Raw genomic sequence first — 27,397 nt, 5'->3', positions numbered from 1 at the left:
GTTCATATTCTACAGTTCATTGAAAGTCATACAAGTAGACAATAGGCTTAAATTCAAAATGTGTAGTTTTTATTTTTTTGCACTTAAATTACATAGACAATGAAATGCATGTTGTTTTCTCTGAAATGTAGGACAGGAACTGTTCTATTCACCAGTAGTTGACTGGAAGCACATCTAAATGTGAGCTTGCTGTTGATTGTGAGAAAGCGTGGACAAAATGATTGGAACAGTCAGCATAAATCAGAGAGAAGTCTGCAATTTCACCCTTAGATCCAGTTAAAAATTAAATAAGAGGTAAAAAAGAAAAAAAAAACACGAATGGTTGATTCATTCATTCATTCATTCACAATGAGATCAACAACATGCATTTAGAAAAATAACTTGGTTGAGTTTTCCTTTCATGCCGACTAAATTTACAAGTTAGTCATGTTTGCAAACCTAAATCACATTCACAGCTGGTTTACTGTCACAAGATAAAGATTTAATTCACTTGCCTTCCAATAAAATGAAAATATTTCACCAAGACACTGGTTTAAAGATTTGCTGCATTTACACACGTTAAACAAAGATCACATCTGTGCTTTCACTGAGACGCTTATTAAAGGAAGTCTAAATTATTTCCACAAAAGTAACTATGCTGATTTGAGATTTGAGAGCTGTAATCATTTTAAGTGCTACTGTAACACCGGTCTCAAGAATGCAATAAACGGAAACAATCAGTCATATTTGAGGCCATAAATAATAAAGCAAGTTGACAAATAAATTCTTACACAAATACATGGATTATTCACACCATATGAATACTCCGTGGCAATGTTTAAAATATCTTTTACAGGTAATGGCGACAAGTCAACTTGCATTCTAGGTAACTTTGTGGGCAATTCAAATCTACATGCATGCATGACAAAATTTGCCATTCAAAATAACAGGTGGAAAACATTTATGGTCCTATGATGAAGGAAGCAGCCTGTAATATCTGAACCAATCAAAATTACAACTTTCAGGAACATTTATTCAGTGTTTCCTAATAAATAGGAAAGCAGTGCAAATTAAACCTACAATTATTAACAAACAGTAATAAAGCATGTACAATATAAAACATTCATTTATATCCTATTGGTGCTAAAAGATTTGACTACAGTGCATTAAGCCTTAAAGTTTGAAAACCGTATGATAGTTAAGAAAATCTTCAAATTCTGAAAATAAAGAGGAATTATATATCTGCATTATACTTGCGCTGTTGCATTGATTTGTGCATTAACTGTCTATCTCTTGTGTATGTGTGCAAGAGGTTAATAACATGTCAAGATGGACTTCCACACTTGATGGCCGTTTATTGCCCAGGAGTCACTTGAGAATAAAGTTCATCTTAAAATCATTTTGTTAATGTCTCTCTCTAGTGGACTTATGATGCATGAGCATCCTGTGACATACAGTTTCACAGGTCTACAGTTAACAGGAAACAATACTGCTAATGTAGCAAAAACTGTAGGTTAAAAATCATGCAGCCCCCTCAGAGGAGGATTTCCTGATTGTGAAGTGATTCAGAGATGACTAACTGAAGGCACGTGAGAGTTTAAAGCTCCTGCTGTACTAAATCCAGATTCTTTCTGAAAATCAACAGCTTAATGTCTGGTAATTTCTCAAACAAATGTCATATTTCTTCACAATGCTACTGTATCTAATGTATATATTCTGATATGAACCATTTTAAATTCACAGCTTGGTAGATTTGTCTAAAGGTAAGGTCATGTCAGAGACATCAGCCCTTCTGCTCCTGTCTAATGGCATAACTAAAGCAGTGAGGTTACTTCCCAGAATGCTCTGCTTCACAGCTGGGACTGGGTAGAGACGTGCATGATGTCATGAAAAGAGGTGCAGAGGTTCTGAAACAGGGTTTCAGCATCTGTCTCTGGGTTGGACTTCCAAGAGGTGCAGGACGCAACAATTCTGAGAATAAACAATACATTAAATGTAGAATTTAATTAAATTAGATTAATATAACAATAAATTATAATAACATGCCAGAGTAAATTGTAATACACTACTGGTCAAACGTTTAGAATAATTCAGATTTTTAAATGTTCTTGAAGTCTTTTATGCTCACTAAGGCTGCATTTATTTGATCAAAAATACAGTAATATTGTGAAATATTCTTAATATTTAAAATAACTGTTCTCTAATTAAATAGATTTTAACATGTAATGCATTGCTGTGATAGCAAAGCTCAATAGTTAATAATAGTTCTTATGATCAATGGTGAAAACTGTTTTTGCTGCTTAATAGTTTTCTGGAAACCATGATATATTTTTGGGGGGATAGAAAGTTCAAAAGAGCAGCATTTATTTGAAATGGAAATGTTTTGTAACAAATGTATTTACTCTCAATCGTTTTTTTAAATTAATTGAATGTATCCTTACTGAATAAAAGTAGTAATTAATTGTTTTTAATATTACCACAAACTTTTGAAACAAATTCTAAAATATAATGTAATATATAAAATACATATAACATGTGAAATAATATTGAAAATATTTATTTTTTCCCCTTTTTTTAATGGCATAAACTTATATGAACCAACCTGTCATCACGAATGCGGTAGAAAAACCCATATCCGTGTGGCACCATGGGTGCAACTGCTCCCAGTACAGTGGTGTAGCCCACCAGACTAGTGGAAAGCACAAAACTCCCTCCTCCTCCACTGTAAATACAAAATGACACTAGAGGGGTTGCAGTTAACTGCCTTTACAGCAATACACACAAATCAATACACTGGCAATGAACCATGGGAATTAAAGTGTTGGGCCAGACCTCTTAGTATAGAGCAGATCTGTGTAGAGTTCAGGCACAGGAAGACCCTCCTCTTTGGCAATCAGGTATAAGCCCAGGAGGTGTCTGTCAAAGCCTGTGTAAAGATCATTCAAATATTTGTCCCTGCCATATTATCTATTACACAATGTAAATATTATTACATTGACAAACACAAACCTTTTCCATCCTGCGCCTCTGCCATCAGTTTGTTATGTTTGCTGAAGGCTGCATTTAAAGCTTGTCTTTTCTCTTCAGTCTGTGTAAAAAAGACAAAAAAGACATCAAAGCTAACCAAATGTCAAGAACAGTGGTTCTCAACCAGGGCGCTCAGCAAACTTCCAATGACTTAAAGCTATTTAAAATAAGAGAAAAAAAAGACAAGTAAAATGCACTAAAACAATGAAAAATTAAAATACTTATTATTTTATTCATCTACTCGACAATTGTTGTTGTTTTTTTCTCTGAAAACCTGGACATATGAAGTATCCTAATTTTAAAAGTGTGATTTCTAAGTTCTAAAATAGTTATTCAGGTGGAAAGGTTTAGTAAAAATATTTTCAAATATTAGCCAGTAAATCATAAAAGTACATTTATTTGTAAAAAAAAAGAAAAGAAAAAAAAGATGCCCAATGAACAGATTCAGCTCTTAAAACACCCCTAACCTAAACCTAACCCTAGAATTCTGAAACTTGTTTTAATTCTAACTAGCAGATGTAACAGAGGAAACCAATATATACAGTTCACCCCCCAAAAAAACATTCTACCATGTCCACACAAAACCGTATGATTTTCCTCCATGAAACACAAAAGGAAAAATTTAGCAAAATGTCCTAGCTGCTCTTTTCCAAATAATGAAAGGTAATGGAGAGGAGAAAAAAACCCCAGTAAAAATGGTCAGCTATATTCCTAAAAAGCCATACGACCATACGATAGCTTTGTGTGAGCACCAGACCGAAATTTAAACCGCTATATGCTGAAAACAATGCTGTAAACACCTTCACGCTCCTCTAATATAGAGCACAAGCCATATGGACAAATTTATGATAATCTTATAGAAGCCTGACAGCTCTGGTCTCCCATTTACTTTCACCATAAGGAATAGGATGGGTCATAGATGTCTGAAGGATGAGTAAAAATAATGACAATTTCCGGCCGAACTAACCCTTTATTTATTAAACACAAGGCACTCACAGTGGCTGTAGGGTTCAACATGGTCCTGCACCAGTGCTGGGCCTCCACAGTGCAGGGCCTCATGGTCTCTGTGCGGCCATGAAAGAAACGGCGTGTGGTGGCGGTCTCATAACAACTACCAGACCTGAGAACGACAGAGAGAAGGACTTAGTAAGGGCTGTGTTTTGATTTTTCAGTGAGGAAGCTATCTGACACACTTACTTTCCGTGTAGCCTGTAGTATGCTAACTGCAGAGCCAGCTGTACAAAAGTGTCAGGGTGAAGCTTTCTCTTCTTGATGGCTGCTTTTCCAAATGAGGTGAAGGCATAGCTGACAACCTGCAGGTCCTGAGACTATGGGTACAGACGTTTTGAGATTAAAACTAAAAACCACGTCTGTTTACAGTATATTCTGTTTGTATTAAAGCATTATGGGATTGTATAACAAAGACTAAGTAATGATATAACTGTGTGTGTGTGTGTGTTACTTACACTTTTGGTGTACTGTTCTTTAGCCAGGGCGATGTCTCTCCTCACCCGTTCATCCACTGTGAATATCAGCTCCTCCGGCAAAGGCATCTCACGCACAACCTCTGAACCCTGGGAATCATATAATAATCAACATGCACATTTGTGCATATAAAATGACGCAAATATACATAAACGCAGTCTTACCTTCCACACTCCACCACAGGCCCTCAATTTTTGATCTACGTAATATCCATTAGATACCAAAACCATGGCATCATATGGCGCATGCTTTAAAGCAAACAAAGACACATACAATAATGACATTAAAATATGATTATTATTCAATTATGAATCTATATCATGACTGCAATAACTACTGGTAATATTCAGACAGAAAATTGTATTCATCAAAATAATGTCATATTTGGAATAAATGCACACATAGTGCAACATAATTTCACTTTATTTCACTTAACACTGTGTGATACAATTATTATTCAAAGATAAGATTTTTAAATGTTTTTGATCACAGAGGCTGCATTAATTTCAATCAAAACACAGTAAGAATAATATAATACAGAATAATATAATACAGAAATACAGTACGAATTGTGAAATATTATTACAATTTAAAATCTTTAAAAAAAAGTAGCTGTTAAGTATTCGGTACTCCAAAAGTCATTCTAATAGGCTGATTTGCTGCTCAAAAATATTCTATTATCATCAATGCTGAAAATAGTTGATTAATATTGTTGTGAAAAGCTGATACATATTTTCAGGATTCTTTGATATATTCAAAGTTCAAAAGAACAGCATTAATTTGACACCGAGTAAATGCAATGTAATGTAAAAATGCCATGTAAAAGTCACTTTTGATCAATGTACTGCATCCTTTCTAAATAAAAAATATTACTTTTTTAAAATCATATTGATCCCAAACATTTGAACAGAAGTGTATGTAAAAATATACACAAATTCTAAAAATGCTGCAATAATCAATGTTTGTAATTACATCACAGTTAGAAGCGAAGGTTCCATTGGAGAAGCAGATCAGATTGTAAGATTTATCACCCCAGCGGATCGTGGGGTCACCAGTTAATGCCAGGTGGGTCAACTATTAAAAGAGAGAGAAATCTTTGTAAAAATGGCTGGAAAATAAACTTAGTATCATACAAACACAGTATCTGAGGGACATTCATGCCACTCCTCATACAAGCGTGTATGTATTGTGCTCAACCTGTGAGTAGTTTTCAGGGGTGGAATAGGGCTTGGCATCGTCCAGGCCGAGCACAAATAAAGAGCTCTGAATGGTCTCTAGTATGGTCTTATTCACAGGATCAATGGAGATCAGATACTCCCGAGCCTGAAGAGACAGACACGTGAAAAATCTCATCATCACACACTATTAAAAACAGATTTATAAACTGTCAATGAAAAACTAGTGAAGGTCCTTTGTCCATCCTTTGTAGAATGTCAGGTGGAGTTCATTTGCATACTGCACCATGATTGGTTGTGGTGCTCCCATGGGGGGCATGGCTCTTACCTTTGCCCAGTGCGTCCTTTCTTCAGTGGTGAGAGCGCTCACTCCATCCCCCTCCGGCTCTCCATCACAGCATTCTTTAATGTAAGTCAGCTGCCTAAAGAACACAAGGGCTAGGTTTGGAATAGCATGCTGCTATGATGCAGTATATAGTATGCATACTGTGTACATTATGTAAAGTACAGTCTAAAAGTTTGTGGTCAGTAAAATATTTTAATGGTTTTGAAAGATGTCTCTTATGCTTACCAAGGCTGCATTTATTTGATCAAAAATACAGTACAGTATAAACAGTAATATTATAAAATACTATAATAAGGTCAAATAACTCTTTACTGACTGAAAATAAATCTTTCTATTTTGATATATTTTTTAAATGTAATTAATTCCTGTGATGGCAAAGCTGACACGAGTCATTACTCCAGTCTTCAGTGTCACATGATCATCCAGAAATCATTCTAAGATGCTGATTTGGTGCTCAAGAAACATTTCGTATTATCAAAGTTTAAAAGAAAACAATATTCGTTTGGAAAATAACATTTGGACAAAAATGCAAATTTACTTTAATCATTGTCATTTCCAATATGCTGAATGGACACCACTTGAAGAATTTAACATTTAACATGATGACAATGTGACATACTAATATATGAAGTATTTATCATGGAATACTGTATGGAATAATAGTAGGCAGTATACAGTGAATACTCTGCAGTATTCAGGAAGTAGTATTCTAGTATTCCATTCGGAACACAGCCAAGAACAATGAATGTGCATAATCACACAAAATAAAGACATATAGATTACACTGGATCAATAAATCCAACCTGCTGAATCATTGAAAACTAGGACACTAGGCACTATACCTCAGCAGCTCTGGAGGAGTGAGGATACGGCCATCACAGAGAGCATCAAATGTGAAGACCCTCCCACGACACATCACTATCATGTGAGAAGGGCAGGGTCCTTCGCTCTCTACAACACACAGAGATCACACATGCAGCATAAAGGAACATATGGATGCATTTATGCATACGTACAAACAAGCATGCATTTGCCTAACCTGTTTTGAAGAAGTTGAGGATGGTGTCTTTATTGACGCCAGGCACTTTGCAGGTGCAGAAGAGCATGCGGAACTGATCCATGTCAAAGGGCATCGTTCCTGCTTTATGAACGGCCAGCCTCTCCCTGATGAGTATCAGCAAATACAAACAAACAGCCATATTACATACTTAATACATTACTGATGTAGACAACAACAAGCCATTCACAATCAGAAATTAGACACTTTCGAAAGATATTTACTTCATCGGCTGTTTCTTTGTTTCTCATAAGCGATCACTTACGTGTGGATAAGGTCCCAGTACTGGAGGATGAGCCACAAATTCAAGCTGGTCCTCTCCAGCTGTGTGCCATCACATACAGGCCAGCAGTGCTCCACGTAGGCTGTAGGTCCTCCAAAATTCACATTCAGCTGAGAGGGGATGCGCACCTCTAGATACGCTGTGTCCAGCCACCAGTCCTCAAGCTGAAGAAGAACAAACCACAGGTTCAAATAATGTCTATAAACTACACACAAAAATACATGCCATTTATGAGTTAAGTGATTCATTAGTCTGGCTCAAACAGAGCAGAGCAAAAAGAAAAAGATGGCCTATTACCCAGTTGCGCCTGCTCTTGGCTCTCTTCAGAAGCTTCTGATGTAGCTGTTGTCCAATGCCTTCCTCAAAGCGTTTGACAATGGCCACTGTGGCTTGAAACTCCTCCTCAGATGCAAAAGGTTTTACTGAAGAAATCATAATAATAATAATAATAATAATAATAATAATAATAACAAATCAAATTCAATTCCACATTTTTCCCTGTAAGGTGAACATGTATTTTACTCAATGCCGCATAAAACTGAATGTCTTTTCTGACAATAAATACATTTTTAAAAAGTAAAAAAAAATTAAAATAATTATCTATATATATGTATATTTAGTAATACTACCTCAGCAATGTATTATGTATTACTATTACATCAGTAATGTATTAAGTATGTAATATGGCTGTTTGTTTGTATTTGCTGATACTCATCAAGGAAAGGCTGGCCATTCATAAAGCAGGAACAATAATAAAAATAGCAAAGGTACAATTTATTTTATTTATATTTAATGTTAACATTTGAATTAATGTAATAATACTTTATTTAATGCAACAATCTATAAGTGAATCATTCAGTTAAATATTTTAGTTTAAAATGTGTAGGTCACAAATCTGACCAACAATGTTTTGTTCATGTTTGAGCCATAATCCATTAATAATATACCCTTTGAATATTACATGTACAAATTGTGGTATTTTATAATATAAACTATTTATGTACTATTACATGTACATGTAATATATAAAGTTCCATAAAAGTAAAAAAAAAATCATAAATATCATAATATATATAAACTTTATATGTACTGTAAACTTTATAACACTGACACAGACCAGTGTCATTTTAGTATTATTTACTACTATACTTTTTCTATTTAGTTATGTTTGTTTTTACATTTTAAATCATTTTTTGTTTTCAGACTAATTTTAGTAAACATTTTATCATTTTATTATATGTACTTTTATTTAACTACTTCTATATGGCTTTATTTTTATTATTATTTATTTATTTTTTTAATTTTGCATTTGGTCATTTTAGTACTTCAGCTTAACTATTTATAGTGAGTGTGTGTGTGTGTTTTTGTGACAAATGAGAACATAAATTTGTATGACATGGGTATTACAAGGTGAAAGTGACTTATGAGGACATTGCCCCATGCCCACACTTTTCAAAACGCTTATAAATCATACAGAGTGAGTTTTTTGGGGTAAAAAGTAGAAATGCACAGTCTGTGAGGGCTAAGTTTAGGTGTAGGGCAATAGCACATACAGTTTGTACAGTATTAAAACCATTACGCCTATGGGACGTCCCAACTTTTCACAAAAACAAATGTATGTGTGTGTGTGTGCCTAATTTCAATGAACAAAAATTATGTTTAATCACTGATCTACAATAGAGAACATTATATAGATCAGCGTTTTAATAGAAGGACAAACTGAAATAGCCCTGATAGTGCCTGCATTTACTAATTAAAATGTTAACATGAAATCCATGCAGTCTGTACTTTCATTTATAGTCAGCAACTCTGTGTAAAAGCCATCAACAACTCTTTTTTCTTTTCTTTTAGACCCCTCAATTTTACTCACAAATGTTCCCAGTTAAATGAAACAGGTTAATAACACTCCTATCCCATGTAACACATTAAATAGCGAGCAGAATGCAGGTTTGTGCTGGAGAGCTGGTGTTGACCTCTCACCTGCATGCAGGTATTTGTTGAGTGAGTCGTGTAGATGGGGCACAGGTAGAGGAGGGAGGCTGCTCTGATACTGAAATGTCTGCTCCGCAGTGGACTCGAACATCTGATTATCCATTATTACTGGACTGACACCGTCTGTTTGTGTTTACTCCCCCTAGAGATGTGCACTTGAAGCAGCGACTTTCAATGCAGGATTCACTCTGGATTTAAAGCACTAATACATAAACAAATCCCTTCATGAAATGACTACTCGCGACTTTATCGGGCATACACATAACAAAAATCAACATATCATATAAACATGTGCAGGTCAGGATGAACACAATGTAAACAGAAACATTGTCGAAGTGACTAACCTCAGTGAGACGAGACTGTAGCGATGCAGAAACAGAAACGGCTATAAACTGTAAAGTCTTACTTTACTGAAGAACCTAGAAATGTAGCTTCAACACCAGACCGTTACCTTTGCCCTAATTACTGAACGGGAAGTCAAAAACAATAACACCGACTCAATCAAACATGGCTGCCTGCCTGAACAGATTTCAAAATACAGCTTCTGCAGGAATGAATCAATCAATTGTTCGGTTCATTTTTAGACTAAATAAATATTTTCAACCATTTTTTGAATGTTTTTGACTAACGCAAAAAGCGCTGTTATTAATTCTTTAATAAATGCGTGTGGTTACAACAAAATCATTATGTTTAGAAACTTACAGATTGATTTATTGATTGATTCAGTCAAATATCATCACGAATGTCATTAAATTTTACTCAGGAAAACACAATTTGACATAAAACATCCATTTTCATGAAAAGTCCGAATGTGTAACAAAAAAGTATTTTGTAAATAAAACAATATCAAAATAATCTTTAATTCAGAAATTGAAAATCAGTTTATCATACAATTATTTCAAGGGATAGTTCACCAAAAATTAAAAATTCTGTCATCATTTACTCACCCTCAAGTAGTTCCAAACCTGTATGAATGTCTTTGTTCTGCTGAACACAAAGGAGGATATTCTGAAGAATGTGGGAAACAGAGCAGTTCTGGAGCACCATTGACTTCCATAGTATTTTTATTTTTTTTCCTACTAGTCAATGGTGCCCCAGAACAGCCTGGTTACAAACTTTCTTCAAACTATCATCCTTTGTGTTCAGCAGAACAAAGAAATTCGTACAGGTTTGGAATTACTTGAGGGTCAGTAAATGATGACAGAATTTTCATTTTTGGGGAACTATCCCTTTAAGCCATTTTTGTTTAATTTACTTTCTTTAATTTACTTTTTAATACCTTAAATGATCCAGACAAGAATAATGACACTGTCACATCATTATATATGTATATATAGTGTATGTGTGTGTGTGTGTGTATGTATATATATATATATATATATATATATATATATATATATATATATATATATATATACTATAAGGATTATATTGTGTTCAACAAAACAACCTTTTACCTGAAAAAAAAAGTTTATAAAGTTTTATAATAAGTAAATAAATATAAAGGGAGAAAAATAAATAATTAAACGGGTATATAAACTATAAAAGAACAACAAATAATTATTTTATTTATTAATTATTAATTTATTTATTAAATAACCAAAAAATTTATTAAATAAATTAAATAAAAAACAGTTAATTTAGATAACTTAAATTACTGGTTTGTTGCAATTACACCTGTTTGATTCACTCAAGAGTTCTCTAGCATCTGTTCCTGAGTGCTGAATTTCCCCTGATTTGGCAACACCTAAGGTTTGGCTTTGGCAAGATTTTCACATTTTGCATTCTGCATCTGATCCAAAGAGCTGTTGTGATGACTACGCTTCAGTGAGCACACTGAGAGGACAAAGAAGCTCTTTGTGTGTAAGAGCACAATTACTGGTCCTCAAGCCTGAGGACTCAGCTAATACTAATGAAGCAATACAAAACTCTCTGCTTTACCAGATTTGACAGATTTATTTAATTACAAGATTATTTTCTTACATCTTTAGGTCTCATCTGACTTGTAATGAGATACAGTTGAGTGGTATCTCTATGAAACTGAGTGAATTATCTTTTAATATATATCTATGTTAATCTATATCAGAAGAAAAAAGGTAAAAAAAATAGATTAATGTTTTAATCTTACAGCTTTTTCATAGTGAAACTTTAATATCTACTTAAAACTAAGTAGATGTTTTCCCCAATCACATTCCATACTTTTCAATGGCTTCCTTGGCCAGGGAAATGTAGGCATTCATGGCATCTTCGTTTGACATGCCTGTTGGAGAAAAGAGTGAGGACTATATGAATCAAGCCATCATCAGAAACATTTAAAGGAAGGGGCTCATATATAACTAGCTGAGTACAAATCTGAATACAATTTATATAATAAATAAAAACAAGTGTGAGTACAACTATGGCATTCCTTTTAACTGCTCGAAAATAATGAAAATATTGAGGCAAAAAGGAGGATACTTTTTTTTTTCTTACCTTTCCTTGAATTCCATGCTTCCCATTTGGCTTTCCCTTTCAAATCTGTAATTCCAGGTTTGTCTGCACAAAACAGAACATACAGATTTGAACTATTAGATCTAAGCGTCAAGCTCAAATATGGTTTAATACAAATATTTATAATGGTCTACAACAATTACCAGTATTAATGTCCCCAACAATGGCTTGCTTATAGACGCCATACAAATCCAGCAGCTCTTGGTCTGTAGGTCTGGTCTTCACTTTCTTTACATTCTCTGCACATTGCTCAAATTCAGCCTACAGCCACAGAGATCATAATTTATTTTTTGCTGTGATCCTACAACAATATTATTAAGCTCTAATGTGTATCAGCTTATGTATCATGCATTATTCTCATACTGCACGCAGCTATATTAGCAAGTATCACAAAGAACAAATAGGTTTGCGTGCCAACATAAATGCTCTTTGCACCCATATAAACCTACAGGATATGGGTTGGCATTTGAGAGACAGGCTTTCTCAAGGCTTTCATATGAAATGAATTATTGCGCCATTGCAAGAATAAAGGGCAAAATGAAGTAATACATTCACGATCGAGCGCACATCCAGAAGCTGCAGATGAAAACAGCACCAAAACGATCCTGATATCTGGATGCGTAACATGCGCCTGAGCACACGACGAGAATAAAATTAGCTTTTGCGTGTACAACAAAAACTAATGCAGTATTATAATAGGGCTTGTAATCTCTAAAATCCTATATATATATATATATCCAGCTGTGGAGTTAAAGGAATATCCAAACGTTTTGTTATTCATGCATGACATCTCATCAAAGCAAGGAACGTGGAATTAAAAGAAAACAGTGCAGATAAATACCTTCAAAGTCATTTTCTTAGGCAAGTACTATGCGGCTGGGCGCGTCAGCTAGAACGTAGATGCACTGATGAAGAGTTTACGATGATCTCCAGTGCGCTGCTGTGGAGCTGAGCGCTGATTGGCTGATGAAACGTCCGAGGGAGAAACCCAGTGAACTTCGGCTTATTCTATTTCTATGGTGAAACTATTCATTCCAGCGTTGTGCTTTTAGCTTTCACATGCAGCTTTACGTAACACGAGATCCAGAGTGATTTAATTTTATTTTACCCGCTAACAATGGGTATACATGCAGTATCTCACAGAAGTGAGCACACCCCTCCCATTTTTGTAAATATTTTATTATATCTTTTCATGTGACAATACTGAAGAAATTACACTTTGCTTCAATGTAAAGTAGTGAGTGTACAGCTTGTATAACAGTGTACATTTGCTGTCCCCTCAAAATAACTCAACACACAGACATTAATGTCTAAACCGCTGGCCACAAATGTGAGTACACCCCTAAGGGAAAATGTCCAAATTGGGCCCAAAGTGTCAATATTTTGTGTGGCCAGCATTATTTTCCAGCACTGCCTTAACCCTCTTGGGCATGGAGTTCACCAGAGCCTCACAGGTTGCCATTGGAGTCCTCTTCCACTCCTCCATGACGACATCACAGAGCTGGTGGAATAGAGACCTTGCGCTCCTCCACCTTCCGTTTGAAGATGCCCCACAGATGCTCAATAGGATTTAGGTCAGAATCAACAACTGACAGACGATCTTAATGAGTTCTATTGTAGGTTTGAAAAAACACCATTCGCACCTCCTGCAACCCCCCTCTCCCCCACACCTGAACTGCAGATAAGAGAAGATGACGTGTGCCAGGTCTTCAAAAAGAACAAGAGAAGGAAGGCACCAGGCCCAGACGGTGTGACACCAGCCTGTCTGACATCCTTTGCTGATCAGCTGGCCCCCCATCTTCACACAGATCTTCAACAGATCACTGGAGCTGTGTGAATTCCCCTCATGCTTCAAATGCTCCACCATCATCCCCGTCCCAAAGAAACACAAGATAACAGGACTTAACGACTACAGACGTGGCTCTAACATCTGTGGTCATGAAGTCATTTGAAAAACGTTTTTGGCTTATCTGAAGGATATCACTGGACCCTTACTGGACCCCCTGCAGTTTGCCTACAGAGCAAACAGGTCTGTGGATGATGCTGTCAACATGGGACTGCATTACACACTGCAACACCTAGACAGACCAGGGACTTGTGTGAGGATCCTGTTTGTGGACTTCAGCTCGGCCTTTAACACTATCATTCCAGACCTCCTCCTGCCCAAACTAACTCAGCTTTCCGTGCCCATCTCCGTCTGTCAATGGATCAACAGCTTCCTGACAGACAGGCAGCAGCTAGTGAGGCTGGGAAAATACACATCCAGCACCCGTACGATCAGCACTGGAGCTCCTCAGGGCTGCGTTCTCTCGCCACTGCTCTTCTCCCTCTACAGGAATGACTGCACATCTAAAGACCCCTCTGTCAAGCTCCTGAAATTTGCAGACGGCACCACACTGATCGGCCTCATTCAGGACGGTGACGAGTCTGCTTACAGACAGGAGGTTAAGGAGCTGGCTGTCTGGTGCAGTCTTAACAACTTGGAGCTCAACACGATCAAAACTGTGGAGATGATTGTGGACTTCAGGAGAAACCCCCCTGCTCTTCCCCACTCACCCTCATGAACAGCACTGTGACTGCAGTGGAGTCATTCAGGTTCCTGGGCACCACCATCTCTCAGGACCTGAAGTGGGACATTCACACTGACTTTATTGTGAAAAAGGCCCAGCAGAGATTGTACTTCCTTCTCCAGCTGAGGAAGTTCAACCTGCCACAGGAGCTGCTGAAACAGTTCTACTCCGCCATCATTGAATCAGTCCTCTGCACTTCAATAAATGTCTGGTTCAGCTCAATTACGAAATCTGACCTCAGAAGACTACGGAGGGTAGTCCAGACTGCTGAGCGAATCATTGGTACAACCCTTCCCACACTCCAAGAACTGTACTTATCCAGAGTGAGCAAAAGGGCTGGTAAAATCACTCTGGATCCCTTACATCCAGCACACTCCCTCTTTGAACTGTTACCGTCTGGTCGACGCTACAGAGCTCTGTGCACCAGAACGACCAGACACAGAAACAGTTTCTTCCCTCAGGCAATCCATCTCATGAACACTTGAACTCTCAACAATAAACATGAAACACTCAACACTATCATACTTTTTTATTTTTATTTTACACACATACTTACACACATACATTTCAAATTTGCACCTAACATACCTGTACATACCGAATTGTCTATTTTGTATATTGTGTTTGTGCTATTTGGCAAATTGTCCATTTTTGTATATTTGTACGTTATTTTATTTTTATTTTTTATTATCTGTGTCCTGTTGCTGTCATTCTGTCGCACTGTGGAGCTACTGTCCCTAAAACAAATTCATCGTATGTGCAAACATACCTGGCAATAAAGCTCATTCTGATTCTGAAAATGCAGTTTGTTTAGAAGGGTAAATTCTAAAAAAAAAAAAAAAAAACAAATCCAATGAACTTTCAATTTATTTAGATAAACTAATACCAATAGTTTTATTTATATAATTAATAATAATATAAATTATATATTTTGTTACTTATAAAATATTTATTAGCTAAATTGGACAAAAAGGCCTGTGGATGTATCTAACCAGTTGAACAGCCCTGCTGTTTAAAAGGACAGTCAGTCGCTAGATGGCAGCGTGGATTTTAGAAACCTTAAAGATTTACTGTGTGACCCAGAAGAAGACCTTCAAAAACAACATGTCTGCTCACTGAGAAATGTGCACACGCTTTGAAAATTAAACCCTTTATAACGGGTGATTTCAGGCTATTTTATAAGGTTTGTATAACTGCTGATAATTATACGTCTTGGTTCATATAAAATAGTTTTAACGTAATGTTGCATGCCTCATTGAAATGCTTAATTTTGCTTAAAAGGATTTTTTTCTAGAAAGAATGTCTACCCCGGCGAAAGGAGCAACGAAGAAAGGAAAAAAGAAGTCCATACTAGTGAAAACTTCACTGAATAGCCCATACAGCATTCACTGGAGTCCACTGAAAAGAGAACACAAGCATTTCATACTGAACACACTTAAAGTCAAACTATCCGCCGTTGGGCTTCAGAAACAACGAGTCAATAGGTTTCGCGAGTGGGGAAGCAGAAGGTGGTCAAGAAAAAAGGCATCAAAACCCACTGAGGAACAAAAGCCGGCTCCCGAACCCGCAGAGAGCGTACAAACTCCCTCTAAGCCCACCGAGCCGTGCTGGAGCAACCCGGCCGTGAGGAAACAGCTGGCCATCGGCATCAACGAGGTCACCAAAGGCCTGGAGAGGAATGAACTGAGTTTGGTGCTCGTGTGTAATTCGGTAAAGCCAGCACACATGACAAGCCATTTAATCCCGCTGAGTAAAACCAGGTCGGTGCCCGCCTGCCAGGTGCCCAGTCTAAGCGACACCCTCGCGGGGCTGCTGGGTCTCAAGTGCGTCCTGGCGCTGGGATTCAGACGCGGCACCGAGGTGTTCGAGGATGTGGTCCGCGCGATCACACCCGTGGTTCCGCCGCTCAGCGTGACTTGGATCCCGACGGATTCCATAAAGGAAGCCAAGCAAAAGCAGAGCGATACTGTAAAGGGGCAGAAGAGGAAATTAGAAGAAATGTCGGGTGATGCCAGTGACACTTCTCCTTTAATCCTCCAGCCTCTAAAAGTTAAGAAAATCATCCCAAATCCTACGAAGATCAGAAAACCCAAAAATAAAGGAAAGCAAAAGTGCTTATCAAGTGTTTGACCTGTGCTCTATGAATGCAGGTTACTATGTAGTATTTGGACAGATGTGGATTGTTTAGTATATTTATATTTTCATAGGTTTATGTGATGGTTATGGCGAGAAAAAAGACTGAGATGAATTCTGTTTTATATTTTGGATGCTTTTATTCAGTCAAATATCCATGCTGGTATACCTTGATGTATATTTTTGACAATTAGATATTTGGGTGTACTGTCATGTTTGACATGGTGCTGGTACTTATTCCCATCAGTTCCAACCTGCAATGGAGTTCAATAAAAATACTGTCTTCAGAAAGAGAAAGCTGATCATTTAAAACTACACAATTGGACATTTAAAAAACCTCTCTAAAATAAGGCAAGTACTTCTGGTGTTCTCACCGTAACCCATAAATTCTTAAACCATACAGATTGGAAAAAAAGTTTCATGCTCATTTCATACAGCAAGCCTTAGAAAAAACATACGCAAACCAACATTCGCAAAAGTGCCCTGAACGTTACTGAATGAATCCACCGGTTGAAATGTGGAACTTTGAGAGGAGTACCTTTCTTTTTAAGCATGTCTGGACGTGCGCTTATTTAAAAGCATATTGTAGATTCAGATACATTAAAGCAAACCATGACAAGATAAGCTGTATTAACACAAAATCAGCTTCTGCTGTATTATAATGTTCACATTTCATTACGCCTCACCAGTGATTGTAACTGAACAGCGAGCAAGCTTTCCTGACCGCATCACCAAACGCATTGGGAGAAATGCTTATATCAAAATGACAAAGCACACACGATTGCTTAACTTTCCTTGTGCTTAAGTATAGCAAAATTACCAGTGCCTGATCACAAATGCACCATTTGAACGAGGTTATGGGTTGACTGCAAAGAAAACTGACAGAACAAAGAAAATCAAGCATAAAATGGAACATGTAACTTAAATACAATTCTAAATATCAGAATTGCTTTACTAAAATTATAATAATTTAAAAACACTAAATGGTAAAGAACAGATGGGTGGGAAAATGAAGCTACTTAAGGTGTGCCAGTCATGTCTTCATGAAACCAAATGTAAATTAATTCACATTCAAAATGCTAAATGTTTCTTTTGGACACACAAAACCTAAATAAACATTCTTAAAAATGCACCTCAGAGCAATCTGGCCCTTTTATAAACAAGCTGATGATGTGCTTCAAAATGCAATACATTCATCCACACGGTTAACCATTTACACTCCCCCCCCCCCTCGCACAGACAGCAGGAACTCCAAACGGAATATGACTTTAAAGGCAGCTCCATAGAAAAGACTTTGGATTTTGACCCCCCCGTTCCTGTTCCATTGTAAACCTCACAACACATAATAAATATCTAGCATTAAATGTACAGCTTGCTAATTCAACACTCCTTCATAATACAAAACAAACGAACAGAAAGACAAAAACAATGGGATTAAACTTGTTCTGTGAGAGGATACAGACTGCATGTTAAGGAAAATAAATGAACACTACGTGTGTGTATATATATATATATATATATGTGTGTGCACGCGCATATGTATGTATGTATGTGTATACAGCTTGTGGATGTGTTTGACCTTGATAAATGTTTCTCACATTCTCGGAGAGAGAGAGAGTCGAAGACAAAGAGAAAGGAGGGGAGACCCCTCAATAACTGGAACAAGACCTAAGAGAGCTGCACAACATAACTCATTCACTTTGAATGGATGTCAGTTTTTCCTCTTTATATTGACTACGTCCAGGTCAGAGAATTTGAGATGGACCTCTCGATCAGTCTGCATCCAACACGAAGCAGCCAGTTACTGTAAAACAAGGCCAACCTGGGGAGAATGGAGAAGTGAATTAAAATGCACTCCAATATTTTAAATGGTAATGACTGATTATCAACATTTATATAGCTTACTTTATATTTAAGAAATATTTAATTACTAGTATAAAAATGTATATACTGCATAGAAATAATGTGAAACTTTTCAAGCTGTGTTATCCAATGTTATCACTTTTAATGCTGGAGCACTGCGAAACTGAAATGAATATAAAAAAAATTAAATACTTATCTACAAGGTAGCGTGTAAGGTCACCCAAGCCAATGAAGTATTTTAAGACTTCATATGGAAATGTTTCTTTACCAAACATTTAACTATCAAAGCCCATTGCTGTCATAAAAAATAAATAAAATTATTTAATAAAGTACACAATTATGACAACCAAAAACATATGAAGAGTTAATTTGCAAAAACATAACTCCATTTGTAATTCTCAAAAATCGATTCATATATGAATCACAATTCTGTCTTCTAACGATTCTAGTGGATTCACAAGTTTCAAAATGAATGTTCTAATCAGCGGTTCTTAATACTGTTGCTCAATACTGTTATGCATCAAAGCTCCCTGCTCTGCATCTCTCTCTCATTCAGATCATCAGCTCAGTGAATACACTTATTTTCACATAGCTATGAGAAGCGTTATACATGGACGCGTGTGCAGTTGCCGTACTGTTTTAAAGCTTTAATCAGAATAAAACTTTATATTAAAAGCTAACATAGTAGCATTTACAAATAACAGCGTATCAAAGTATGAGACAGCAACAAACAAAAAACTTAGGCCTACCATTAAGAGCTGTGCTTGCACAGGTACTGCACAATCCTCTTCACTAATATCCTCTGTGTCTCAATCGGGCTCAAACTTATAAGCAATATAGACTTCGCCATTGTTTACAACACAACCGGAGCACATGCACTGAGCTGAGGGGCGGGATGTTCAGAAGTGCACTAGAGGCGGTTTAGCCAATCACAACACAAAGGACCATCTAACCAATCTGAGCTCATCGCTTATTTCTGAGCGAGGGGCTTCATAAAAGCAGGAAATGATCAGCGCGTTTATCAGAGAAGGGAAAGAGTGGTGTGGAATAAAGATAAATTATGTGAAAAATAATGCGTTTTGTATTAACACACTGCACTCCATAAACACAATCAAGCCTAGAAAAAAAAAGTGTCAACCAACCATTTATGCATCAAAGCTGGGATATAAAGACAAAACTGAATCTTACTTTCTCTGCGTCCATGGGAGGGCATTTCCAGTTGTACAGATAATACTGCAGGTTACCATCACCAATCCCAAACTTGAGCTTTTCCAAGAAATTCTTATTGTCCATTAGATCCAGTGCATTAAAAACATCAAAACCTTTCTGATGTCCAGAAACATTCCCCCCCCCCCAAAAAAAGGGATTATGAATTACAATATATGGAGGCATATATTAGTAGTTATAGTAATTAGTCAGTCAACATTAGTAATCGTCCTAGACTAAACTCTTTTGCTTCTGATGTGTTTGTACCTGTTTGGCTAGGATGAGAGCATCATTCATCAGGTCTATGAGTGGCGTCTCTGAGTGGACATTGTAAAAGGAATAAGCAGCCTTTAGGCTTTTGTGCAGTGGATGATGCATCACTGTGGATGGCAGGGTGTAGAAACTGATGAAGTCCGTTAGCATCCCGCCAGAGCCCTTTCAAAAGAGCACAATAAGCGAGCAAGAATATGAAAATAAAAATGATTAAATATGATCAGCACATTTGTAGATGCATGTTGCCACGCGTACCTCGACAACATAAGTGTCAATGATGTTCTCCTGTGGTAGAAACCAGTGCTTAACCTCCTCTTCCCCCATGACAGGCCGCAGGTGGAACTGGCTCAGGTGTTTCTGCAGCAATGCTGTCACCTGCTTCACATCCCCATCTCCCATCGGCCTCAAACCAAGAGTACGAGTGCTCTAAGGAAAAATACAGAACAAAATCATAGAATTAAAAAAACAAAATTACCCAGAAAAAAAAAAAAAAAAAAAAAAGCATAGGTTTGGAACAATATAATGGTCATTTCTTTAAGAGTGCCGTTTCTGACGAATATTTATTTTGAAATGACAAAACGGCTTACATCAGGTAATCTGTACAGCTTCATTGTCCGTTGTAGTGTCATATTTCTGCTGAGATGGGAAAACTTAACCTCCACAAGCTTCCTGGGGTTTAGAGAGCGATGCCAGTATCTGTGAAGATACAGATTACAGGTTCAATCTCACTGAAGTGCTTCAAATTAGCATTGAATAATACAAATGAGAGTAATTAACATAAACTGATGTAGCAATCCAGTTAAGATTTGGTACCTGCATGTAGACACAGGTTTGGGCAGGACTACACCAGCAGTGTATACAGCCTGGAAAATTCCCTCTAAATTGACCCGCCGCGTGATCTCTCGGATTAGTACAGGGGCGACACGCTTTGAGCGCAATTTTTTATGCACACACAGGAAGTTAATCTCCACCATCCTCTTCAACCTTTGGATGCAAAGAGAATTAGTGCTATAGTAAGGACTGGAACAATTAGGAAGAAATCTAGTAAAGCTTCAGGACCAGATGGTATTTCACCTGCCTGTCTAAAAGTCTGTGCTGACCAATTGGCCCCCATCTTTACACAAATCTTCAACAGATCTCTGGAGCTGTGTGAAGTTCCCTGCTGCTTCAAACGCTCCACCATCATTCCCGTCCCCAAAAAGCCCAAAATCACTGGACTTAATGACTACAGACCTGTCGCACTCACGTCTGTGGTCATGAAGTCACTTGAGAGACTGGTCCTGGCCTACCTGAAGGACATCACTAGACCCTTGCTGGATCCTCTTCAGTTTGCCTATAGAGCAAACAGGTCTGTGGATGACGCTGTCAATATGGGACTGCATTACATCCTGCAACACCTCGACAAACCTGGGAATTATGCAAGGATCTTATTTGTGGACTTCAGCTCGGCCTTCAATACCATCATACCTGACCTTCTCTCAGACAAACTGAGACAGCTCTCTGTGCCCTCCTCCATCTGTCAGTGGATCACCAGCTTCCTGACAGACAGGCAGCAGCTAGTGAGGCTGGGCAAACTCACATCCAGGACTCTCACCATCAGCACTGGCGCCCCTCAGGGTTGCGTTCTCTCCCCACTGCTCTTCTCCCTCTACACGAATGACTGCACATCAAAGGACCCCTCTGTCAAGCTCCTGAAGTTTGCGGACGACACTACAGTCATAGGCCTCATCAAGGACGGTGACGAGTCTGCTTACAGACAGGAAGTTGAGCAGCTGGCTGTCTGGTGCAGTCTTAACAACCTGGAGCTGAACACGCTCAAAACTGTGGAGATGATAGTGGACTTCAGGAGAAACCCCCCTGCTCTCCCCCCACTCACCATCATGAACAGCACTGTGACTTCAGTAGAGTCATTCAGATTCCTGGGCACCACCATCTCTCAGGACCTGAAGTGGGACAATCACATTGACTCTATTGCGAAAAAGGCCCAGCAGAGGCTGTATTTCCTCCGCCAGCTAAGGAAGTTCAACCTGCCTCAGGAGCTGCTGAAACAGTTCTACTCTGCAATCATCGAGTCTGTCCTATGTTCTTCTATAACTGTTTGGTTTGGTTCAGCTACCAAAACAGACATCAGAAGACTACAACGGACAGTTAGGACTGCTGAGAGAATTATCGGTGCCCCTCTGCCCAGCCTCCAAGAACTTTACACCTCCAGAGTGAGGAAAAGGGCTAAGAAAGTCACTCTGGACCCCTCACACCCAGCTCACTCTCTCTTTGTACTGTTGCCCTCTGGCCGGCGCTACAGATCACTGAGCACCAGAACAGCCAGACACAAGAACAGTTTTTTCCCCCAGGCCGTATCCCACCTGAACAACACATAACACACCCCGGTACTGTACATCTGTAAATAACCCATCAAACCTTCATCTGTACATAGGACACATGCACATTCACAGTTCTGTCTATGGTCATGTCTCTTTTCTGTATATTTTTATTTTTATTACTATTGTTATCCTTAATCATTGTATATTCTCTTCATTAGTGTTCTTTATCACCTTAATTATATGTTGTCTGCACTATGTTTGTACTTTCTGTACTGGAAGCTCCTAACACCAAGACAAATTCCTTGTGTGTGCAAACACACTTGGCAATAAAGCTCTTTCTGATTCTTTCTGATTCTGATTCTGATTCTGAATTAACAATTCTCAATATTTACAAACACAACTGGTAAAACCTGCTCAAGAGTTTCAAGCTTCTGGTGCAGGCACTGATGTGATGTGGCCTAATACTCACATGTCATAGATGTGGATGTCAGCAGGAATGGCACTGATGAACCCAACCAGCTTCTTATTGGACGAGACCCTGACACCACAGTGCCATTGGGGCAGCCAACCCGGGGGACGTAACGCCCTAACAGTGAAAGACAGCAAAAAGAAACGGTCACACATCTCACCCTGCATGCAGTGCAATGCACTACATTGAAGCTATCATCTTAAATGGGTAGAATATGATGCAAAACATCAAACAACCACTTACCATTTCAGAAAATTAGGAGAATAGTCAAATCTAAACATGTTGTCATCGTCCTCAACATAATTTTCATTCAGCAACGTGTATAACTCCTTCAGCTACATGGGAGAAAAGAAAACATACAAGGATTTTGTATACATAATGCTATTTTATTTTTAAATGTATAGCAAATACAAATTGTTGTTTTCATTCATGCACATACCACTTCAGCATTGCTAAGGTCCAGTGTGTCCCACATAAAGCCCTGTGGGAGGGAATATGGCTCTTGTCTGATATTTTCTTTATCCGGCTCAATTGGCCCATGAGTTGTCACCACCTCATCTGCAAAGAAACAGAGGAAACTCTTTAAAACTTTCAATGCTGTTTATCTAGAAATAATATATAATGTAAAATAGGAATTCTCCTTTCGACCTAAAATATTATCTTGAAGATTTTAAGTGATTTTTATAGTAAATATATAAACACATATTTAAAGGTGTTTTCTGGTAGCCAATTTTGATATTTGAAATCACCAAAACAAACACGCCCCTACCCCAAAAGGGTCTCGCCCCTATTTTGATACCTCCGCCCCACACATATGTAGCCTACACAACCCAGGCAATGATTAGTTCTGTGAGACAAAGCAAAACCAATGTTACACCGTGTCTACACCGGACATGAGCGGCAAAATAGAAAATAGAATGACTATAGAAGTCATTATAATCAGTGATGCTGCATACACTGGATGCTGTGCGGCGAGACAAATCTCCGACAGAAAACTGCAGCCGCGTTCTATTTATGCCCCCGGTTTCACAGACAAGGCTTAAGCCTAGTCCTGGACTAAATTGTAAGTCTGAGCTGTTTCAACAGAAATAAACTTGCAATGACTGATCATAAAATATATCAGTGCCTTTGTTTTGTCTCAAATTGCACCCCAGTAATGTTTTTTTCTAAGCATGTTTATAAAAATTACTTAAATGTCCTAATTGAGCTATGGCCTAATCCTGGTTTAGTCTAAGCCCTGTCTGTGAAACCAGGCCATGATGTGCTGACACAAATTTCAAATGATTGTCAATGGTCGCGTTATCGCATCCAGTGTAGGCAGACTTTAGCATTTATACAATATTTACACGGGTCCTACTTCTTGCCTTATCGTTCCGCATACGTTTTCCTCTTCTGTTTTTTATCCGCCATCTCTATCTTTCTGTCATCGTTCGGCTCGGCTAATGTCAGTCCTGTGCACTGAACGCTTTCTCCTCCACATCACGAGTAGACATGCCCCTTACTGCTGATTGGCTACAAGTTTGTTTTGGTGCTCAGCCCCGACTCAGTTTTCTAAAGCGTTTTTGAAAAATTACATACCCCACCTTTAAATATATTTAAAGTGCCCCTATAATGCCTTTTTGAATATTACCTTTCATGCAGTGTGTCATGTAGCTGTATGTGAACATAAACTTTCTGCAAAGTTGTGAAGCCGAAAGTGCATGATATATAAAGTTATTGTCTATCAAAAAAAAAAAAAGAGTCGGCTAACACATTGCATAATGTCCGCCCATGGGCTGTCATTTGCGCTGTACGTGGTAGACCAATCACAAAGGACTGCGCCATCTGACCAATCACAGCAGCAAGGGCTCACGGAAAGGAGGGGTTTAGAGAGACTGATTCTTTGAACTGCTTTGCACGAGTCGTTTAGGAACCATTTAGAAATTAGGTAAAATTAAAGCTATTTTTTGAGAAAACTAAAGTGTTTTTTGACCTTGGATGCATGTAAACCTGTTTTAGGAGACTCATAAAACAATATTAGATACCTTAAAAATGGCATAATAGGGGCACTTTAAACATGGGATTCATGAACCCCACAACTCTGATATAAATGATAATGAACAATCAGATGATTATTATTACAAAATATACCCAGCCGGGACGAACAGGGTCCTGATTCACAGCATAGGGGATTTGTATCAACCTGCTGGTCAGTTCCATCTGACTGTACATTATCAAGCTTATTACACAATTACTTAAATACATGGCGTGGAATATTGATTAAAGCTGGAAGTTTGGGTAACATTCAGAAAGGATGGATTATAAAATGACAGTAAAGACATGAATAATATTCTAACACATTACTATTTCAAATAAATTGCTCTTGAATTGATTCACAGAATCCTGAAAAACTCTATCAGTTTCCACAAAAATATTAAACAGCACAACTATTTCCAACATTGATAATAAGAAATGTTTCTTGAGCACAAAATCAACACAGAATGATTTCAGAAGGATTATGTGACACTGAAGACTAGAGCAATGGCTGCTGAAAATTCTGCTTAAGCATCACAGAGATAAATTACATTCTAAAAAAATATTCAGATAGAAAACAGTTATTTTAAACTAAATAAATTTCACATTACTGTTTTTACTGTATTTGTAATCAAATTTTCTTATGCTTTGGGGAGCATAAGAGACTTGTATGGAAACATACCATCCCCTAACTTTTGAATGGTAGAGTAATTAGACATCTTATGCTTGTGCTTTCATTCATGATGCTGAGGTTGTGTTTTCTGAATAAACAATAAGTTGCTTTGCTTGTTGAATACAACACTGTTTAAGGATCAGTTTAAGATTCTTACTGATTTGCCAAGGATTTGCCAAATTGCTTACATTTGCAATCGAACGTGCAGAGGTGACGTATGACTTACTAAGTTTGGGCACGGGTTGAGTGTCCCAGAACTGGTACTTGTGCTTTGTGGCCTCATCTATGTTTTTGGCTGGACCTTGACAGGTGGACAGGAGCTCCATAGCTCTCTGAATGTCCTGCAGTTTCTGCATTGGAATGGCAGGGTTCTGGGACAGGAAAAGAGGGAAATCAGCCTGTTTCTTTATATCTTTTCTCTTTTTTTAACACTATACAAAGCAGAAACCTTTATCTCCTGAGAATCAGAGGCAGAGTCAGACTTGGTTCCTCCTGAGCTTGGCTTCTCCTTCTTTCTCTTCTGTTTCTTCTTTTTCTTCTTTGCACCAAGATCACCCCCAGGACTCCTTAACAAAACCACAAAACCACAACACCTTTCAAATGCCAGATAGACAACGCGCATGAGCTGTTTATGGGATTCAAAGCCAATAACAGGGGAAAGTGTCAATGTTATAACAATAGCCTGGAGGGTGACTGCCAGAGGAAAAAACATAAAACAAGTGTCAGTCTCTTCATGGATCAGGTCAAACTTCATAAGGCTTTCCTGGGGGACGTAAGTCTGCCTGACAACAACAGACAATCATCATCCTCGGTCTTCGAGCTGACAAAGATGCTCGACTGCAATGCTCTCACTCAGCTCATAAAGAGGATCAAGCGTGTTTGTATTGTTCAGAAGACACTCGAATGAAACCAGGCGGACCCTTTCCACTCCTATTATGTAAATATGAAGAACAATCGCAACTTAAAAACCAAACAGGCTAATAAATGTGATTAGAAATATAGTAGAGAAGCGCACGGAGGAGTTGTCTGACTGCTGAGCTCAAATAAATCCTTGAACATTAATGTCGAGCTAACTACTTTAATTCAAACGCTGTATAAAGTAAATCTCGACACTTATCTAGGCTATTTTCAAATGTGTATATATAAACCGCTACACATCCATCATACAATTAACGAGCTATTATATTAGCCGACTCGTTTAAAATGCACTAATTATCCTCCTGGTTACCTGGTTGCTAAGCTAACCGTTTGTTTACATCTCCGGAGCAGTTAAACAGCGACGGTTTGCCGCGGCTATTCCTCGTGCAGATCGCAGCTCTTTAGCGCGTGCTCACCCCTGCATGTGCTCATTTTCCTCCTCGTTGTCTCCGTCAATGCCGCAGGTGTCCTGGTCGTCCAGCTCCAGGCTCTGCTGGCTGGCCGCGGACTCGCTGTCCTCCGCCATCATGGATGAATGTGCTGCAAATCCTCACGACAAAACCACGCAATAAAAACCACGGAAAACAGCACCGTCTACCGATTATTGGCACCAATAGCCCGTGAGAGTGTAAATGGAGGCAAGCACAGACCGACATGTATTTGTTTTAAACGCAAATATTTGGTCAGTTGATTGTATTTAAAAAATAAGCTTTTTTTAATGATAAAAATAAAAATTCATCAACACTGTTTGGACTAGAAGTTGTGACTGTATCTGATGTAATTGATCTTGAATAATGGTCAATATTATTATACTTAAAAGTGTGTATTATTTCAGTTAGAATTGCTCAGGTTTACAGCAGTCTGGCTTACCCTAACCAAAACTTATTTTTATTTGACAAAATGTGTAATAGCATATCAACAGAGCAAGGTAGATTACTATCAAATTGTAGACCGTTAACCAAATTACATGACAATTTTTGTTAGTAACATGATTTATTACATTACACATTTTAGGTAATACATGAGATTACTTTTTGATTACTTTTAACCTAACTCGTTTATCTCATTGATATTAAAATGCAAAGAAAATATATTCCATTTGTTAACATTAAGTGAATTAAGCA

The 27,397-nt window shown here is 37.8% G+C and overlaps 4 protein-coding genes across 6 annotated transcripts; 1 reads left to right on the top strand and 3 right to left on the bottom strand.

Annotated features, from left to right (window-relative positions):
- Nucleotides 1-49: 49 nt before the first annotated feature.
- LOC306877649 (peroxisomal carnitine O-octanoyltransferase-like) lies at nucleotides 50-9,883 on the bottom strand. 2 transcript variants are annotated; one of them, XM_079429538.1, is made up of 17 exons: nucleotides 9,689-9,883; nucleotides 9,333-9,546; nucleotides 7,650-7,774; nucleotides 7,335-7,516; nucleotides 7,052-7,176; nucleotides 6,855-6,963; nucleotides 5,995-6,088; nucleotides 5,689-5,814; nucleotides 5,464-5,565; nucleotides 4,656-4,739; nucleotides 4,473-4,580; nucleotides 4,204-4,334; nucleotides 4,003-4,126; nucleotides 2,989-3,067; nucleotides 2,812-2,905; nucleotides 2,582-2,701; nucleotides 50-1,950 (listed from the first exon to the last, which is right to left on the bottom strand). In XM_079429538.1, exons 2-17 carry the CDS (start codon nucleotides 9,445-9,447, stop codon nucleotides 1,830-1,832), a joined length of 1,839 nt encoding a protein of 612 aa, XP_079285664.1. In that variant the 5' UTR covers nucleotides 9,448-9,546; nucleotides 9,689-9,883; the 3' UTR covers nucleotides 50-1,829. The 2 variants fall into 2 exon arrangements, with proteins under 2 accessions (XP_079285664.1, XP_079285663.1); XM_079429537.1 differs by having other exon boundaries at nucleotides 7,650-7,751; nucleotides 9,689-9,853.
- Nucleotides 9,884-11,283: 1,400 nt separating this feature from the next.
- LOC306878004 (acyl-CoA-binding domain-containing protein 7-like) lies at nucleotides 11,284-12,741 on the bottom strand. Its single transcript, XM_079430083.1, has 4 exons — nucleotides 12,676-12,741; nucleotides 11,978-12,095; nucleotides 11,817-11,879; nucleotides 11,284-11,604 (listed from the first exon to the last, which is right to left on the bottom strand). Exons 1-4 carry the CDS (start codon nucleotides 12,685-12,687, stop codon nucleotides 11,531-11,533), a joined length of 267 nt encoding a protein of 88 aa, XP_079286209.1. The 5' UTR covers nucleotides 12,688-12,741; the 3' UTR covers nucleotides 11,284-11,530.
- Nucleotides 12,742-15,485: 2,744 nt separating this feature from the next.
- LOC306878447 (ribonuclease P protein subunit p38-like) lies at nucleotides 15,486-17,660 on the top strand. Of its 2 annotated transcripts, none has more exons than XM_079430805.1 (2): nucleotides 15,486-15,587; nucleotides 15,699-16,819. In XM_079430805.1, exon 2 carries the CDS (start codon nucleotides 15,704-15,706, stop codon nucleotides 16,532-16,534), a length of 831 nt encoding a protein of 276 aa, XP_079286931.1. In that variant the 5' UTR covers nucleotides 15,486-15,587; nucleotides 15,699-15,703; the 3' UTR covers nucleotides 16,535-16,819. The 2 variants fall into 2 exon arrangements, with proteins under 2 accessions (XP_079286931.1, XP_079286930.1); XM_079430804.1 differs by having other exon boundaries at nucleotides 15,492-15,587; nucleotides 15,686-17,660.
- On the bottom strand, nucleotides 16,669-26,838 carry LOC306878446 (glycylpeptide N-tetradecanoyltransferase 2-like). The gene is made up of 12 exons (XM_079430803.1): nucleotides 26,690-26,838; nucleotides 25,804-25,921; nucleotides 25,582-25,726; nucleotides 23,109-23,227; nucleotides 22,913-23,004; nucleotides 22,670-22,786; nucleotides 20,693-20,863; nucleotides 20,467-20,575; nucleotides 20,135-20,305; nucleotides 19,874-20,041; nucleotides 19,589-19,726; nucleotides 16,669-18,359 (listed from the first exon to the last, which is right to left on the bottom strand). Exons 1-12 carry the CDS (start codon nucleotides 26,800-26,802, stop codon nucleotides 18,339-18,341), a joined length of 1,482 nt encoding a protein of 493 aa, XP_079286929.1. The 5' UTR covers nucleotides 26,803-26,838; the 3' UTR covers nucleotides 16,669-18,338.
- Between the last annotated feature and the right edge of the window lie 559 nt (nucleotides 26,839-27,397).

The sequence above is a fragment of the Barbus barbus genome (genome assembly GCF_936440315.1).
Source record: "Barbus barbus genome assembly, chromosome: 12".
Classification (NCBI taxonomy): domain Eukaryota; kingdom Metazoa; phylum Chordata; class Actinopteri; order Cypriniformes; family Cyprinidae; genus Barbus; species Barbus barbus.
Note: the sequence above shows the minus strand (reverse complement) of the source record. Positions and strands in the feature narration are given on the sequence as shown.